The sequence below is a fragment of the Solea solea genome, chromosome 4, assembly GCF_958295425.1.
Source record: "Solea solea chromosome 4, fSolSol10.1, whole genome shotgun sequence".
Classification (NCBI taxonomy): Eukaryota; Metazoa; Chordata; class Actinopteri; order Pleuronectiformes; family Soleidae; genus Solea; species Solea solea.
In genome coordinates, this window is record NC_081137.1 from 208,365 (window position 1) to 225,000 (window position 16,636).

The window sequence follows — 16,636 nt, forward strand, 5'->3', positions numbered from 1 at the left end:
TTATTCCATTATTATTAGTACTATACTATCATTCTTGAATTAAATTACAACAAGTTGCACCTTCTTGCTCGGATTTGCACATGGAATGTTCCACCTAAAGGAGAGTAGCAAATCAAATCAAACTCTATTTTTACATGTTTTTTTGCAAATTATTTAACAATAAAAATATCTTAACAACATAAAACTGTCAGACGTGTCAAAGTAATACTAGGACACGACAAGGAAAAATATAATTTTATTGTCACAACATTTGTTGTTAGAGCTAAAACAGGATCATTTAGGCAGGAAACACGTCCAGCAGGTGGCAGCATTTCCTATAGGTGGTGGCTTTTTTCTCTGTTTTAGCAAAAATGTTTTTAAATAACAATTTCCGCTGCCACTTTTTTCAGTGAATCAGTGAATGATAAAACATGAGTTCAGGTCTCAGACTCTGGACTGGTCTAGTCTGGTCTAATATTTAGAAAATAGCATAAAAATAACCCTTGTATCTTTCCGCCACACATGAAAAGCCGGTCCGTGAAAATATTGTCTGACATTAAACCGGTCCGTGGGCGCAAAAAAGGTTGGGGACCGCTGGTTTAGCAGACGCTTTTATCCAAAGGTGCTTTTAATAAGTGCATTTCAACATGTGTACAAACAAGAGTGCTTCTTTTTTTTGTGTCGTCGTTGTCATCTTAGTCAAAGAGATGTGTTTGGTTTGAACTCAGAGTTTGTTGAACCTGCTTTCTGACATGGGATCATCATCAGCATCTCTCCCACACACATGCACACACAGGCCAGTGAAAGTGTCATATTTATTCATATTTATTCACATTTACACATAAAACTAAACAGAGGAGGAGCTTGTCTGGACCGAACCACTTCAAGCAGGGGGTGGGGGGGTTATGGTTTGGTCTGAACCAGCGTGTGCAGAGCATGAGCCACCTGATCAGCCGACATGTTGTCCACGGAGACACTGCTCTCTTTTCCAAACTCTGCAGACACAACACAGACATCACCTATCATTATCATCATCATTATTATTATTATTATCATTGTCTATCCACTGAGAGGAGCGACAGGAGGTCAGAGGTTAAAGTGTCACTGAGCCAATCAGGACAGAGCACCAGTCAGCATAAATCTTGAATCTTGAATCAATGTGCTTCTCCCATGATGCCGTGTGGTTTGGACTCACCATGTCTGGCCCAGAGTCGAGCCTGGACTCCAGAACATTCTCGGATCAGGATTGGAAAGTCTGGGTTGGACTGTTTCAGAGCGACGTAGTGCTGCTCCACAAAGTCTCTGTGAACACAGCAGCGACAATAACATGTTTTATCAAAAACACCAACAAGTACTTTCTGTTATTTTCAGCTTCTTAAATGTGAATATGTTCTACTTTCTGTCATTTTCAGCTTCTTAAATGTGAATATTTTCTACCTTCTGGCATTTTTCAGCTTCTTAAATGTGAATATTTTCTACTTTCTGTAATTTTTCAGCTTCTTAAATGTGAATATGTTCTACTTTCTGCCATTTTCAGCTTCTTAAATGTGAATATTTTCTACTTTCTGTCATTTTCAGCTTCTTAAATGTGAATATTTTCTACTTTCTGTAATTTTTCAGCTTCTTAAATGTGAATATGTTCTACTTTCTGCCATTTTCAGCTTCTTAAATGTGAATATTTTCTACTTTCTGTCATTTTCAGCTTCTTAAATGTGAATATTTTCTACTTTCTGTCATTTTCAGCTTCTTAAATGTGAATATGTTCTACTTTCTGTTATTTTCAGCTTCTTAAATGTGAATATTTTCTACTTTCTGTCATTTTCAGCTTCTTAAATGTGAATATGTTCTACTTTCTGCCATTTTCAGCTTCTTAAATGTGAATATGTTCTACTTTCTGTTATTTTCAGCTTCTTAAATGTGAATATGTTCTACTTTCTGTTATTTTCAGCTTCTTAAATGTGAATATTTTCTACTTTGTCATTTTCAGCTTCTTAAATGTGAATATTTTCTACTTCGTCATTTTCAGCTTCTTAAATGTGAATATTTTCTACTTTCTCTCATTTTTCAGCTTCTTAAATGTGAATATTTTCTACTTTCTGTCATTTTCAGCTTCTTAAATGTGAATATTTTCTACTTTCTCTCATTTTTCAGCTTCTTAAATGTGAATATTTTCTACTTTCTGTCATTTTCAGCTTCTTAAATGGGAATTTTTTCTACTTTCTCTCATTTTTCAGCTTCTTAAATGTGAATATTTTCTACTTTCTGTCATTTTCAGCTTCTTAAATGTGAATATTTTCTACTTTCTCTCATTTTTCAGCTTCTTAAATGTGAATATTTTCTACTTTCTGTCATTTTCAGCTTCTTAAATGTGAATATTTTCTACTTTCTGTCATTTTCAGCTTCTTAAATGTGAATATTTTCTACTTTCTGTCATTTTCAGCTTCTTAAATGTGAATATGTTCTACTTTCTGTCATTTTCAGCTTCTTAAATGTGAATATTTTCTACTTTCTCTCATTTTTCAGCTTCTTAAATGTGAATATTTTCTACTTTCTGTCATTTTCAGCTTCTTAAATGTGAATATTTTCTGTTTCTTTGCTCCATTAAACAAAGAAATCATTCAAACTGAATCATTTTTGACACATTTTCAGAAAAACACTGATCAATACTCTACGAACCAAACAACTAATCGATTAATGTAGAAAATAATGGACAGATGAGTGGGTGATGAAAATAATCATCAGTTCTACAAAAGTTTCAGTCTAAATCACAGTTAAATGTGATCGATCACATTAACGGAACAACTATTACATTCACGTCATTATTGATCACTGGTCATTATTTCTGTTAGTGATCAATAAACAGCTGACTTTTGTATCTGAGCGGTTAGCCGTTAGCATAGTTAGCTCGGCTCTCCCTCCATTATCACTCGTTTATCACCGGTGTTTCTTTCTTTTCTAGCGGCTCTGCGCGCCTCTGGAGCCGGGCTCGGTGCTCACCTCACGCCCCCGCTGGCCGCGGACGTCTGGCAGAGGTGGACGCGGATCTCACGGAGGTTTTTGCAGAGACTGGAGCCCAGACTGCGAACCACGGCGGCCGCCATCTTAGTTTCCTACTGCCTGTCAAGGACGAGACGTAAGGAGGGATTTTACAGCCCTCAGTTTAACCTGACAGGCAGCGGTTTAACCTGACAGCCCTCAGTTTGACCTGACAGGCAGCGGTTTAACCTGACAGCGCTCAGTTTAACCTGACAGGCAGCGGTTTAACCTGACAGCCCTCAGTTTAACCTGACAGGCAGCGGTTTAACCTGACAGCCCTCAGTTTGACCTGACAGGCAGCGGTTTAACCTGACAGTCCTCAGTTTGACCTGACAGGCAGCGGTTTAAACTGACAGCCCTCAGTTTGACCTGACAGGCAGCGGTTTAACCTGACAGCCCTCAGTTTGACCTGACAGGCAGCGGTTTAACCTGACAGCCCTCAGTTTGACCTGACAGGCAGCGGTTTAACCTGACAGCCCTCAGTTTAACCTGACAAGCAGAGGTTTAACCTAACAGGCAGCGGATTAACCTGACAGCCCTCAGTTTAACCTGACAGGCAGCGGTTTAACCTGACAGCCCTCAGTTTAACCTGACAGCCCTCAGTTTGACCTGACAGGCAGAGGTTTAAGGAGTGAGAGGAGGTGAAGGAGTGAGAGGAAGTGAAGGAATGAGAGGAGGTGTGGTCTGACACCAGATGACTCTTTATTTATAAACATTATTATTTGGTACAAAGAGAAAAAACAGGTTCTGGTCTGAAACATTGACAGAACCTGCTTCTAGAACCATCTTCATTCTTTGATGTTGCTTCAGTTTATCATCAAGTCTTTGTTAGCATTAGCAGAAAATGAGAAGCTGCACATGCGAGTTAAAACATTAAGAATGTGTTTTAGCGTTGTTGACACTCCCGTCTGCTCGGCTCCGGTTCGCTCTCCTCACAAGGTTCTGTCGGCGTTTCTCGTTCAGAAGCTGCTGGATACGTTTGTTTTGCGTTCGCTCGCGGAACGTCGGCATCCGCGGGACAAAGTAGCTCTGCTGTCCGCCGGCGACGTCCCTGTCCAATCCCACGATCCGGTATGGGACCTCGTCCACTGAGTTGTTCTCTTTCTTCGTAAGCGGGACAAAAGAGGACGCAGACATCGTTGTAGGTTCAGTTTCTGTCAGATTGATTTTAGTTTGAAGGCTCCACCCACCCGATGATGTGGTGGTGATGATGTCATCAGGATCAGATGATGTTGAGGTGGGAAAATCTGGGACGGCAGATGTTCGGATCAGTGACAGTGTCGTACCATCGGCAGTTACCATGGGAACCGCGGGAGGCACTGTGGTCGTTGTCCTCCTGAATAAATGTGGTGGAGCAGTTCTACGTGTGCGCCGCGTGGTGGTGGAGGTGGTGGATGGGGGAGGAGCAGTGGTGGTTGGGGGAGGAGCAGTGGTGGTTCGGGGAGGAGCAGTGGTGGATGGGGGAGGAGCAGTTATATCCAGAGGATCCTCATAAGAAGAATACTCTTCATAGTCATCGTACTCAACATAAATGAAGTCGGTGCTGCTCCTGCTGGTGGGGGAAGGAGTGACGGTGAAGATGGAGGTTGGGTTTATGATGTCACTGATGATGTGGCTGCTGTCCGACCAGGTGGGTGTGGTTACTGAGGTGACTGTCTCTGTCGGCGAAATCCAGGTGCTGAAAAAAAAAGAAAGAATAATGACGAGAGCGGTCTTTGTTTTGTGTTCCCCCCAGACCAGTTTCCAAATACCTGCGACACGTCACTCTCCTGGTGCTAATGCTAAGCTAACTGCATTCATAGCAAAGTGTGACAAAGACACATATTTGCAGAAGTTAACTGGAGGTCCAGCGTTTGTGTTTGACAAGAACATGTTTCTCCTAAAACACGCTTTGTCCTCCCCATGAGGGTCACAGGGGCGCTGTACGCGGAAGTATACCAGGGCCTTTAGTCCAACTTCCTTGCTCACCTTCTGTCCCATCTAATACAACACTGGGGCATTGGAGGGATCCCACGATTTCCGTGCATCTTTTGTGTTTTGAGTCCAAGTGCTAAATCGTTGCTGTCTGTGTGTTATTGGTGTTGTTGGCGTTGACTGATGACCTGCCGTCACTGACCTGCTGTTGGTGGTTGGTGAACTCGTGCTGCTGGCGTTTTCCTTGCTGCAGGACTTACAACACATCAGTCGGTATCTGGCGTTGGAGCAGTACCGATTCAACACTTCCATGTGACAAAACACTGAACGGTCACCTCGACAACGATACCCTGGAGAGCAGGAAGAGTCGGTCAGAGTCAGGAGGCAGCAGAAATGAAGTGAAAGGAAAAAGTGTAAAGTCATGTGACTGAAGGAGTTTTACTGGAGGAGATATTCTGCACAGGGAACTCTGGGTTGGACCTGGACAACCATTGGATGATGGCATTTTTCTGGTCGCCTGCAGGGGGAAGATAAATGCACAATTAGAATTGAAAACATAAACCACAACTCCCAGAATCCTCTATACCAGAGCAGCTTGTCCACCAACTGTTAATTACTGTGAGATTTAAACTAGAAAAGCACGATGTTTGGTCAGTGCCTACCGTTGCAGGGCATGGCCTGGCAGCTGCGGGCTGTGATTGGTCGAGGTTCACTGCAGTTTCCAGCTGATTCCTCAGGACTTGAACATGCAACCTGACGTTCCTGAGTTCCGTTTCCACATGACACCGAACACTGCAAACACAAAGACCCCGATCAGATAATCAGACTTAACTGTTCAGTCATTGATCTGTGGTTTTACCAACAAAAATGGAGGACTCCATACCGGCGTCCACAGCCCGGCTCGCCAGGTGGTGGGGCAGGGGAAACGGTTGCAGGTACGCTTGGCTTCAGGCCTAGAGTCTCGACAGAGTTTGCTGTGCACTGAGCGCTGCTGTTGCTGACCCCTGCTGGGCTCGTGCTGGCAGCTCACCCAGCGACGCTGCCACCCAGTTTGACCACAAGAGGTGCTGCAGTCCTCCCAGTCCCCGGTCACCCATCTGCAGGAATAAACAGAATTAACGAGGCTTACGGTGCCTTGAGATAATGTTGTGATTCGGCGCAATACAAATCAAATTGAATTAAATTGAATTTCCGATTGGATGAGAAGGTCCAGTCATGTTAGCAGCAGATTACATTTGTTGTCGTTGACATGTCTGTGATTAGTAGAACACTTCAGGTTTCCACGGAGACCTGCGGTGCATTACCGTGGTGAGCTGCAGGTGTCAGTGTTGCAGCTGCGGCTAATGGCTCTCGGTTTGTTGACATTGGAGCAGAGCATCCTGGGAACCATTTTCCCATCAGCCTTCCTCCTGCAGCCAAACCTCGTGTACTGTTTCCCTGGCAACAAGACATCACTGTTCCAACACACCCATTACCCTGGTAACCAAATGAACAGGCTGTCAATCATTGCGTACCTCCTCCGCAGGGCTTGGAGCACTGCGACCACTTCTTCAGCGCCCACTCATAGAAGACAGCGTCCTCCTGCACCAGGTTGGACTCCAGTGACGATCGTAGGCGGTCCTGGATGATGTACTTATAAGACACTGTAACCTTGGAGTCGTTATGGGAACGGACCTGATGCAGACAAATACAGTTCCGGTTGAGCTTCTTACCAGACACAGCATGGACAGGTGAGATTCCTCTGTTCATGGACTGACCATTAGTAGGACACCATACTTCAGTGGGCCTGTGGTCCGGACAGACTCTTGCTCCTCACTGTTACTGTACTCCCAGACCACGCCCTTCTCAATCACCACACGGGATTCTGGAAGCTCGTGTTCATCGTTAAGGAAGAGGTGACTTGTCTCCTGGTTCTTCACCGCTGCGGCAGAAAACAGAAAACAATGTTTCCAGAGAACTGCAAGCTGCAGAAGAAGAAATGGTGTAACCTGTGCCGTCTTACCCAGGATGTGAGGAGTCCCCTTAAACTCCTGGACCAGCAGATGACGCGCTCCTTTAGGGATCTCCAGGATCTTCAAGTATCCTGGATAGAGCCAATTATCAAAACATTGATTACTGATCACAAAGTTCTACCTTTGTTACTACTTTCTTCTCAAAGGTTCTACATGTTTCTACAAGAACAAGTTTCTAGAAGAACAAGTTTCTACAAGAACACGTTTCTACAAGAACACGTTTTTAGAAGAACAAGTTTCTACAAGAACACGTTTCTACAAGAACATGTTTCTAGAAGAACAAGTTTCTGCAAGAACAAGTTTCTAGAAGAACAAGTTTCTACAAGAACACGTTTCTACAAGAACAAGTTTCTACAAGAACAAGTTTCTACAAGAACAAGTTTCTAGAAGAACATGTTTCTAGAAGAACAAGTTTCTTCAAGAACACGTTTCTACAAGAACAAGTTTCTACAAGAACAAGTTTCTAGAAGAACAAGTTTCTGCAAGAACACGTTTCTACAAGAACAAGTTTCTACAAGAACACGTTTCTACAAGAACAAGTTTCTACAAGAACACGTTTCTAGAAGAACAGGTTTCTAAAAGAACAGGTTTCTACAAGAACATGTTTCTAGAAGAACAAGTTTCTAGAAGAACATGTTTCTAGAAGAACAAGTTTCTAGAAGAACAAGTTTCTAGAAGAACAAGTTTCTGCAAGAACACGTTTCTACAAGAACAAGTTTCTACAAGAACACGTTTCTACAAGAACAAGTTTCTACAAGAACACGTTTCTACAAGAACAAGTTTCTAAAAGAACAGGTTTCTACAAGAACAAGTTTCTAGAAGAACAAGTTTCTACCAGAACACGTTTCTAGATGAACAAGTTTCTACAAGAACATGTTTCTAGATGAACAAGTTTCTACAAGAACACGTTTCTAGATGAACAAGTTTCTACAAGAACACGTTTCTAGATGAACAAGTTTCTACAAGAACACGTTTCTAGAAGAACAAGTTTCTACCAGAACAAGTTCCAGATCCCGCTCACACCTGCTTTCTTTGTGCTGCGTGTGAAGTTTCCTTTGATCATCTTGCAGGTGGCGTTTTCGCCTCCACAGACGCCACATCGATCTTCCTGCTTGTCTGAAGCAATCTGACTGTCACAGCCCACGTGCTGCAGGAGCAGAGAGGAGAGAGGAGAGAGGAGAGGAGGCAGAAGGGGAGCATCAAATAACAGAGCACCTTTCACAGGTCAGACACAGATCAGCCTAAGCTAACGTTGGCTGCACACTTCCTGAAAATGTTTCCTCGTTTTACTCCTCAAACACAGTTTTATCTGATAAAACATGAAGAAAATGTCTTCATATGTAAAGCAACAGCAACTGATGCTATGCTAATGACAGGCGACTTAAGTACACTGTAAAACAAACTGTAAGTACAACAGTAAAAGCCACAATAAAGACCTCACACTCTCCTCGAACGCACACGCTGTGAGCGTCACTGTATGAACATGGCGTCCCATCATGCACCATTTTGCTCATGGAAACCACCGCCCCCGTCTCCTTCGACTGACAGTACAGACGACAGCGCTCGTCCGCTGTGGAGACACAGGTCACATGACACTGGCTGAGCCACGTACACTGGGAAATTTAGGGTGGAGTGTGTGTGTGTGCATTTGTGTGTGTGTATTTACGGTCTGGGTGTTGATACGGCAGCCAGTGATGTTTCTTGCCATCGTGTTCAAAAAATGGATTCCACACTTTACACTGTTCCTCCCTGAAACACACACACACTGACCCAGTAGAACCCAAAAAAGCTGAGTAGAACCCAGTAAAACCCAACATAATCGAACAGAACTGAGAAGAACCAAAGGCAGCTGAGTAAAATCTATCAGAACCAAGTAGAACCCAACAGAACAGAGTAGAACCCAGTCAAACCAAATACAATGAAGTAAAACCCAGAATACCCAAGTAGGACCCAACAGAACTGAAAAGAACCCAATAAAACCGAGTAAAACCCAACAGAACCCAGAATACCCAAGTAGGACCTAAAAGAACCCAATTGAACTGAAAAGAACCCAATATAACCGGGTAAAACCCAAGAGAACCCAGAATACCCAAGTAGGACCCAACAGAACCAAACAGAACTGAAAAGAACCAAATAAAGCCGGGTAAAACCCAACAGAACTGAAAAGAACCCAATAAAACTGAATAAAACCCAACATAACTGAAAAGACCCCAATAAAACCGAATAAACCCAACAGAACTGAAAAAACCCAATAAAGCCGGGTAAAACCCAACAGAACCCAATAGAACTGTGTAGAACCCATTTGAACCCGGGTCACTCAGATGACAGACGCACTGACCTGAAGTCCGTCAGCGGTGGACACTCCTCCAGGCTGCACAGCTCAAACTCATAGCTGTTTCCGAAGCAGGTGCGCCCCCCGTTGGCTGGACTGAGAACAGCAAAAGGTTAATGTCTCTGATTGGTGCATCAGAATTATGACATCATCATCAGACGACAAGTGGTTCACTCACGCTGGATTGTCGCACCGCCGGCTCCGGAACCTGACCCCGCCCCCGCAGGTCCTGGAGCAGCTGCCGTAGGAACTCCACGTTCCCCAGGTGCCATCTTGTCGCAGGAGGTCAGGGGTCAACTTCATGCAGAAGCCTTTAAAGCAGTGCTTCAGCCAGAGACGGTTACCATGGAGATGAGAGTTACGGTTACAGAGATGGAGTCTGGATGTGGTTAGTCTAGCTTAGCATGCTAGCTAGGCTTTACAAAAGCTCACTGATTAGCATGTTTATTAGTTTTGGCTAATTAGCGGATCTCTTCATATCTGGTCTTCATGCTAAACTAAGTGCACATTTAGTTTTTACTTTTCGTGTGTTTGCAAAATCAGGGCTGTGCAAGAATACTCGGGCCTTTATAGACACATGAGAGAGCGCCACCACCAGGAGCAGACGAGTGTTGGACTTTAGAACCAGCTTTAGAGTGAAAATACGTTTTGATGACGTCATCGTGACCTCACCTTCCCTGGTCCACACTTTGTCCCGTCAAGGGGCGGACCTTTCTTCGTCTTACAGTAGAACGGGTTTGTGTATTCGCTGCACCACAGCTGTTTGCAGGGGTCAAGGGTCGTGTACTGGACACATGAGAATAGAACAATGTCATCATCATAATAAACAAACACGTTAATCCTCTGCACCAATGTGATGGTCCTGGGGACTGGCTATCTACATACAAACCAGAGGTCAGAGGTCCCCTCTGATCACATAACCCTGACACACACACACACACACACACACAGACGTACTGCAGTACACAGACTGTATCCAGATCCAAAGTCGAAGACACACTGTTGGTCCATTGAGTACTGGAACCCCGGCAGCTGAGGCTGAGCGGGCCACTCGTGGTTAAACGGGTCATCACGGAGACAGTCGTAAGTCCTACAGGAAGAGAGACAGAGCACTGGGATATAAGTGTGCGACGCCGTGCACAGTGCAGTGTGCGGTGCCGTGTGCGATGCTCACTGCAGGTACTGGTGCAGTTCCCTCCAGCTGCATCTGGACCAGTGATAGCGGTGCAACGTGGCCTGGACTCGAGGAGACATGATGCTGCCCAACAACACATCGTCCTCACAGTTATTAGCCTCGCCGTCGTGTTCCATACCTAATCTGGAGACAGATGGGGACAGACAGAGTCAGAGACAGACGGGTTAAGATTCTTCCAACTACAACACTGTGACGTCACCTGTGGCGTCAGGTGACCTGTGATGTCACCTGGGCCAGCACAGTGTGCAGTTTTTAAAGGTGGTGCAGTGTGTTTGTGTGTCTCACACATGTCCCGTCTCATGTGCAGCGACAAAGGCTGAAGAGAAGCCGTCATCCAGGACGAGGACACAGCTCCGATGTAGGTGGCACATCCCAGTGACGGGAGCGTAGCCTGTGGACACACCCCAGAGGTCAGACGTCAGGTGATGTACGTAAATGCCCACCATCGTCACTGAGAACATTCTGATCACCTGGATCCTCTGGAGGTCATCCTGCTGTTGACCTGGACTCAGTTCTCAGGATATTCATGTCTGAAAACTGCGTGAAAGCTAATGTTAGCATTAGTGCTATTACCTTGCATGCCGGAGGGGCCGAACTCCTGCCTGGTCAGGTAGATGGTGTGATCGTGCTGCTCAGCGTGACTTTGCTCCCTGTGCTGGAGGTACGACCAGCCACAGACGTTTTCAAGGCTCTTCTGAGGGTTCCCCACCGAGATCAGCTCCTGAGACTGACGGAGGACACGTGGGTTTACTGGTTTACTGACTGAACAGAGACATTACTGAGAACTATTGATGGACAGAAAGTTTTGTACCTTTGTTGGTGACAACATGATGATCCTGACCAGGACCACGTTGAAGTTGGCGCCCAAAGAATGGTCCTGATAGATCTCATTCACCTAGAACAGACACATCGACAACACTCGTGTTAAGCTGTGTTTACCACCGGCTGGAGCATTTCAGTACCGTGGTAAACAAATTCCAGATGTGAGATCAGAGAAAGAGCACTTCACTGACGTAATTTAGGGCTCTGGGCTCCAGACTTCTTTTGACACAGAAGCCTGGTCAGGTGAACTTTGACCCGACACTATGTAAGAACACATCACATGACCATGACCTTTCAGAAGAATGTTTGTTGACTTACTCTGTGCTCCACCAAAAACTGCTACTGTAAACAAAGTTGCTAACATCCCTAATGTTAGTAGCTGTTGCTAATGTTAGCAACCATTGCTAACATTGGTGTGTTAACCATGAGTGACAGAGTGCACAAACATTTTCACTCCAGTCAGGATGCCACCGCAGGAAACTGCATCACGGTTGTCAAATATCGCAGTTTCTGCTCGTACAGAAGTAAACCTCGCAGTTTTCAGACCTCTGTGATGTCACATGTTTACAAAAATGGAACCAGTGGTAACCATGGTAACACAGAAGCACCTACTATGTTCATCAGTGTGAGCAGATACTTCTGGATGTGTTCTCGGCCGTGGAAGAGAAGAACCGAATAATCGACTGCTAACAACACCTGTGGAGGAGACGAGGACAAGTCAGCTCTCTGTCAATCTCTACCAAAAAAAACTACATCTTCACCTCAATGTGAAATAACTCCGCCTCCTCGATGTAGCGCCTCCGTCTGCGTGACCCCGGTGTCGACCACAACACGTTCTGCTTCAAGTTAAGGGAACCTACGAGAGGAGCTGGAGAACACAAAAACAACAGGATGATCTTTATTTCACAGGTAACCTTGTAGTTCAGGTGACCTCTAACCTCAGTGTGAGTGTGGGTGTGGATGACCAGCACTTACTTTTGGTCATGTTAGCAGCTTTGGTAATTGTAGCATCATACAGTGATATTAATATGATCTTAGACGAGATCTTTGTTTACGATCAAATGATTTGTAGGAGGGTTAGTGTTAATGTTAGCAACATTAACACTAGCAATCGTGCTATCATGATATGATCTTTGTCAGCAAATGTTGGGGGGGCAATGTTAGCAACTCTGCTAAGGCTAGCAACAGTGTTAGCTAATATTTCTAGCATTAGCAACATTAGCAAATATGTCTCTTCTGTCAGATGTAGGTCACATGGTTTGTTTCAGATGTTACGTTCCCTGACTGGAGGTCACGTGACCATAACCAGTCACATGACCATGACCAGTCACTTGTCCAGTCACATGACCAGTGACCGTCACATGACCATGACCAGCCACATGACAATGACAGTCACATGACGGTGTGGTCAGTGAAGCTTCTTCCACAATCATGAGTCACTTTGGGGTCACATGGTACAGCTGGAGGCTTGGACTGAAGTGAACTTGATCCTCATTGGCTGACAAGGAGTCAGAGAGTGAGAGGACGAACTGAACTATCCATCAACTCTGAGGCCACGCCCCCAAAACCTCGAAGAATCTGACACTTGACACCGCCACGTCGCAACTGCGTGAGTGTGTGTCTGAGTTTGTGTGTGTGTGTGTGTGTGTGTGTGCGTGTGTATATGCGCGTGTGCATGCATGTGTATATGTGCGTGTGCATGCATGTGTACATGTGTGTGCGTGTGTGTGTCTGGTGTTTCCTGGAACAGTTTGACTGCATTCTGATTTTTTTCTTCTGCTCAAACGACTCAGCAGATATGAGACATGACTACACTGTAAAAAATGACAGAAAAACATAAACACGTGTCATGTGACCTTTACAGTGAAGATAAATCATTTCATTTCTGTCGTTACAATAAGATTTTGTTTAATAAAACGGTGGTATTTTTACTTGCTCCAGCAGGGGGCAGACATCTTTAACTAGTGACATCACAGAATGTTTGTTTGTTTGTTTGTTTGTTTGTCTGTCAGTGGTGGAAGTTGGTTTGATAAAAGGATGTTTGTGAAAATAAATGAGAGAGGGCGTTCCTTTCTATTCATCCTGAAGAGGGTGCTACACTCCATGAAGTTTCTTCCTGAGGAGAGCCCACAGCAGCTAACAGCTACATTAGCAGCTACATTAGCAGCAACATTAGCAGCAAACAATAGCAGCTACATTAGCAGCAACATTAGCAGCTACATTAGCAGCATCCATGTTGTCCCACCTCGGAGGACGTCGTCTGCTGTTTGATTGACAGCTGGTTGTTTACGGACAGCTGAGGAACGATAAACGATGTGGCGCTGTCCTCCTTCTTCCTTGTCTCCTCTGTCCTTGTCTCCTACTCCCTCTCTCCTCCATTCTTCCAAAGGTTCGATGAAGAACTCGTCCACGCGTGTTCGAATGATTCCTGTCTGAGACACAGAGAAATCCACTGATCATGTACAATCTATCATCTGTAATCTGTCGTCTATAATCTATAATCTGTAGTTTATAAATCTATGATCATGCATCTGTAATCTGTAGTCTATAATCTATGATCTATATTCTGTAATCTAGACCTCAGTTAAAGCCTCAGTGTGATGTTGGAAGGAAAATATTCTTTGTATTTTTCCAGATGTTTCAACATGTGGAGGAAATCAGGCCACACTGTAAAAAGTGATGCTTCAGTCCTGACTGCTGTTTCTGGTGGTTCTGCTGGTTCTGCTGTTTCTGGTGGTTCTGGTGGTTCTGGTGGTTCTGCCGTTTCAGGTGGTTCTGCTGGTTCTGGTGGTTCTGCTGGTCCTGGTTGTTCTGATGGTTCTGCTGTTTCTGCTGTTTCTGGTGGTTCTGCAGGTTATGGTTGTTCTACTGGTTCTGCAGGTTATGCTGGTTCTGTTGTTTCTGCTGGTTCTGCTGATTCTGGTGGTTCTGCTGGTTCTGTTGTTTCTGCTGGTTTTGTTGTTTCTGCTGGTTTTGTTGTTTCTGCTGATTCTGCTGTTTCTGGTGGTTCTGGTGGTTCTGCTGTTTCTGGTGGTTCTGCAGGTTCTGGTTGTTCTACTGGTTATGCTGGTTCTGTTGTTTCTGGTGGTTCTGCTTTTTTTGTTGATTCTGCTGGTTCTGTTGTTTCTGCTGGTTCTGTTGTCAGCTCACTGATCCTGGTTACTGTGGGTCACTTTTGTTTGTTTTGTTTTGTTTGTCTCTCTGTAACCATGGAAACAGTAGCGGTCCAAACATGTGAAACATCTGCAGCTTCATCACCTGATCAGCTGCTCACAGTGGAAACTGGATCTCAGTCAACCTGGGTGTGACGTTATTTCCACAGTTGTGACTTCAAACTTCTGGTATGCATGAAAACGAAAACTGTTTGTTGTTGAGCTCACTTCTTCTTCTTCTTCTTCTTCTTTTTCCACTGATGAGCAGTCAGTTTCACGTTTATCGCCCCCTGCAGTTGTAATTCAAAGTCATGAACTCTTGGCTGTTTCTCAATATCCATACTTGTGCATACTTGTGTGTACTTGTGTGTAATTCAAACGTCATCAGTCTCAGTCGTAGTTCTGTTCCAGTTCTCAAGTCCGTGAACAGCGAGGACGGTTCTCAAACCCGCTCGTCATCCGTCCGTTTTACCCAGCATGTATCGGGTGGTGACTTGAGTGTACTTGGGAAAGCCATGTATCCCAGAATGCATTTCGGTGGAACATAGCAGCAGATAATACAAATATCAATCTGAAATAAATATTTTTATGTGTCCTGAACAAAGTTTTCAGATGATTTGAGGAGAAATGAGTCATTTAGAATTCAAACATGTGGTTTGTGTATTAAGATCTGACGTATTTATAGTCTGGCAGTGACTTTTGTCCGAGGTGATAAGCTCCGCCTCTGCGGACACTCGGTGCAGAGCAGCGTTACCTCGGCCTGTCCTGTCCTGATGTGATCCATAGATTTGTTTTTGACGGGTTTTTTTTTTTATGTAAATGTTTTGACCTGAAAGTTTGAAAGTTTGTACATATACACATATACATATACATATGTATGTATGTATGTATATATACATACATACATATATATGTATATATGTATGTATGTATATATACATACATATGTATGTATGTACATATACATACATACATATGTATGGATGTATGTATATATACATACATACATATATACTGTATGTATGTATGTATATATACATACATACATATATACTGTATGTATGTATGTATATATACATGCATACATACATATGTATATATGTATGTATGTATATATACATACATACATATGTATGTATGTACATATACATACATACATATGTATGGATGTATGTATATATACATACATACATATGTATGTATGTATATATACATACATACATATATACATACATATATACTGTATGTATGTATGTATATACATACATATATACATATGTATGTATATATGTATGTATATATGTATGTATGTATATATACATACATATGTATGTATGTACATATACATACATACATATGTATGGATGTATATATACATACATACATATATACTGTATGTATGTATGTATATATACATACATACATATATACTGTATGTATGTATGTATATATACATGCATACATACATATGTATATATGTATGTATGTATATATACATACATACATATGTATGTATGTACATATACATACATACATATGTATGGATGTATGTATATATACATACATACATATGTATGTATGTATATATACATACATACATATATACATACATATATACTGTATGTATGTATGTATATACATACATATATACATATGTATGTATATATGTATGTATATATGTATGTATGTATATATACATACATATGTATGTATGTACATATACATACATACATATGTATGGATGTATATATACATACATACATATGTATGTATGTATATATACATACATACATATATACATACATATATACTGTATATATGTATGTATATACATACATATATACTGTATATATGTATGTATATACATACATATATACATATGTATGTATATATGTATGTATGTATGTGTGTGTGTATCTGTGTGTGTTGTCTCACCAGTCCATCACAGTTGCTAATAGCGACAGACGTGTCCTCCATGTTGGAAACGTCTCCCGTGTAAAAGCAGCCTCTGTCTCTGATTGGTTCAGAGTGAACTCGTCCTGACTCCTCCCACTCCAGGGTGGCGGCGGGGGCCACGAGACGAGAGTTGGGACGCAGCCGAAGATGGAGACTCTGACCAAACACGGTTACATTGTAGTAAAGCTCCGCCTCTGCCGCCGCCTCCTCCATGTAACCCCGCCCTCTGAAGTGACGA

General features: G+C 43.1%; 2 protein-coding genes across 2 annotated transcripts in view; both read right to left on the reverse strand.

Annotated features, from left to right (window-relative positions):
• Positions 1-780: 780 nt before the first annotated feature.
• ndufa2 (NADH:ubiquinone oxidoreductase subunit A2) lies at positions 781-3,133 on the reverse strand. Its single transcript, XM_058627643.1, has 3 exons — positions 2,977-3,133; positions 1,175-1,281; positions 781-974 (listed from the first exon to the last, which is right to left on the reverse strand). Exons 1-3 carry the CDS (start codon positions 3,078-3,080, stop codon positions 883-885), a joined length of 303 nt encoding a protein of 100 aa, XP_058483626.1. The 5' UTR covers positions 3,081-3,133; the 3' UTR covers positions 781-882.
• A 560-nt stretch (positions 3,134-3,693) lies between these two features.
• Positions 3,694-16,636, reverse strand: part of LOC131458613 (A disintegrin and metalloproteinase with thrombospondin motifs 2-like) — a 13,974-nt gene continuing 1,031 nt past the window's right edge. The window contains exons 2-25 of the mRNA XM_058627804.1: positions 16,378-16,636; positions 13,536-13,722; positions 12,052-12,158; positions 11,903-11,986; positions 11,280-11,363; positions 11,042-11,195; positions 10,754-10,859; positions 10,448-10,591; positions 10,231-10,363; positions 9,946-10,059; positions 9,452-9,597; positions 9,280-9,369; positions 8,608-8,690; positions 8,378-8,511; positions 7,965-8,088; positions 6,932-7,012; positions 6,687-6,850; positions 6,444-6,603; positions 6,234-6,366; positions 5,813-6,026; positions 5,592-5,721; positions 5,372-5,446; positions 5,132-5,279; positions 3,694-4,693 (exon numbers count right to left, since the gene is read on the reverse strand). The exon at positions 16,378-16,636 is cut by the window's right edge and continues 184 nt beyond it. Of these exons, the coding sequence (XP_058483787.1) occupies positions 3,889-4,693; positions 5,132-5,279; positions 5,372-5,446; positions 5,592-5,721; positions 5,813-6,026; positions 6,234-6,366; positions 6,444-6,603; positions 6,687-6,850; positions 6,932-7,012; positions 7,965-8,088; positions 8,378-8,511; positions 8,608-8,690; positions 9,280-9,369; positions 9,452-9,597; positions 9,946-10,059; positions 10,231-10,363; positions 10,448-10,591; positions 10,754-10,859; positions 11,042-11,195; positions 11,280-11,363; positions 11,903-11,986; positions 12,052-12,158; positions 13,536-13,722; positions 16,378-16,636 (3,859 nt within the window). The 3' untranslated portion in view covers positions 3,694-3,888. The remainder of the gene's footprint in view (positions 4,694-5,131; positions 5,280-5,371; positions 5,447-5,591; positions 5,722-5,812; positions 6,027-6,233; positions 6,367-6,443; positions 6,604-6,686; positions 6,851-6,931; positions 7,013-7,964; positions 8,089-8,377; positions 8,512-8,607; positions 8,691-9,279; positions 9,370-9,451; positions 9,598-9,945; positions 10,060-10,230; positions 10,364-10,447; positions 10,592-10,753; positions 10,860-11,041; positions 11,196-11,279; positions 11,364-11,902; positions 11,987-12,051; positions 12,159-13,535; positions 13,723-16,377) is intronic.

Excerpts from the sequence above, each read along its gene's own strand:
- ndufa2 (XM_058627643.1), bottom strand. The coding sequence starts at position 3,080 with ATGGCGGCCGCCGTGGTTCGCAGTCTGGGCTCCAGTCTCTGCAAAAAC. Across the intron at positions 1,282-2,976 it reads GCGGCCAGCGGGGGCGTGAG|AGACTTTGTGGAGCAGCACT; the intron begins GTGAGCACCGAG and ends CTGTGTTCACAG. Across the intron at positions 975-1,174 it reads TCGACTCTGGGCCAGACATG|AGTTTGGAAAAGAGAGCAGT; the intron begins GTGAGTCCAAAC and ends TTGTGTCTGCAG.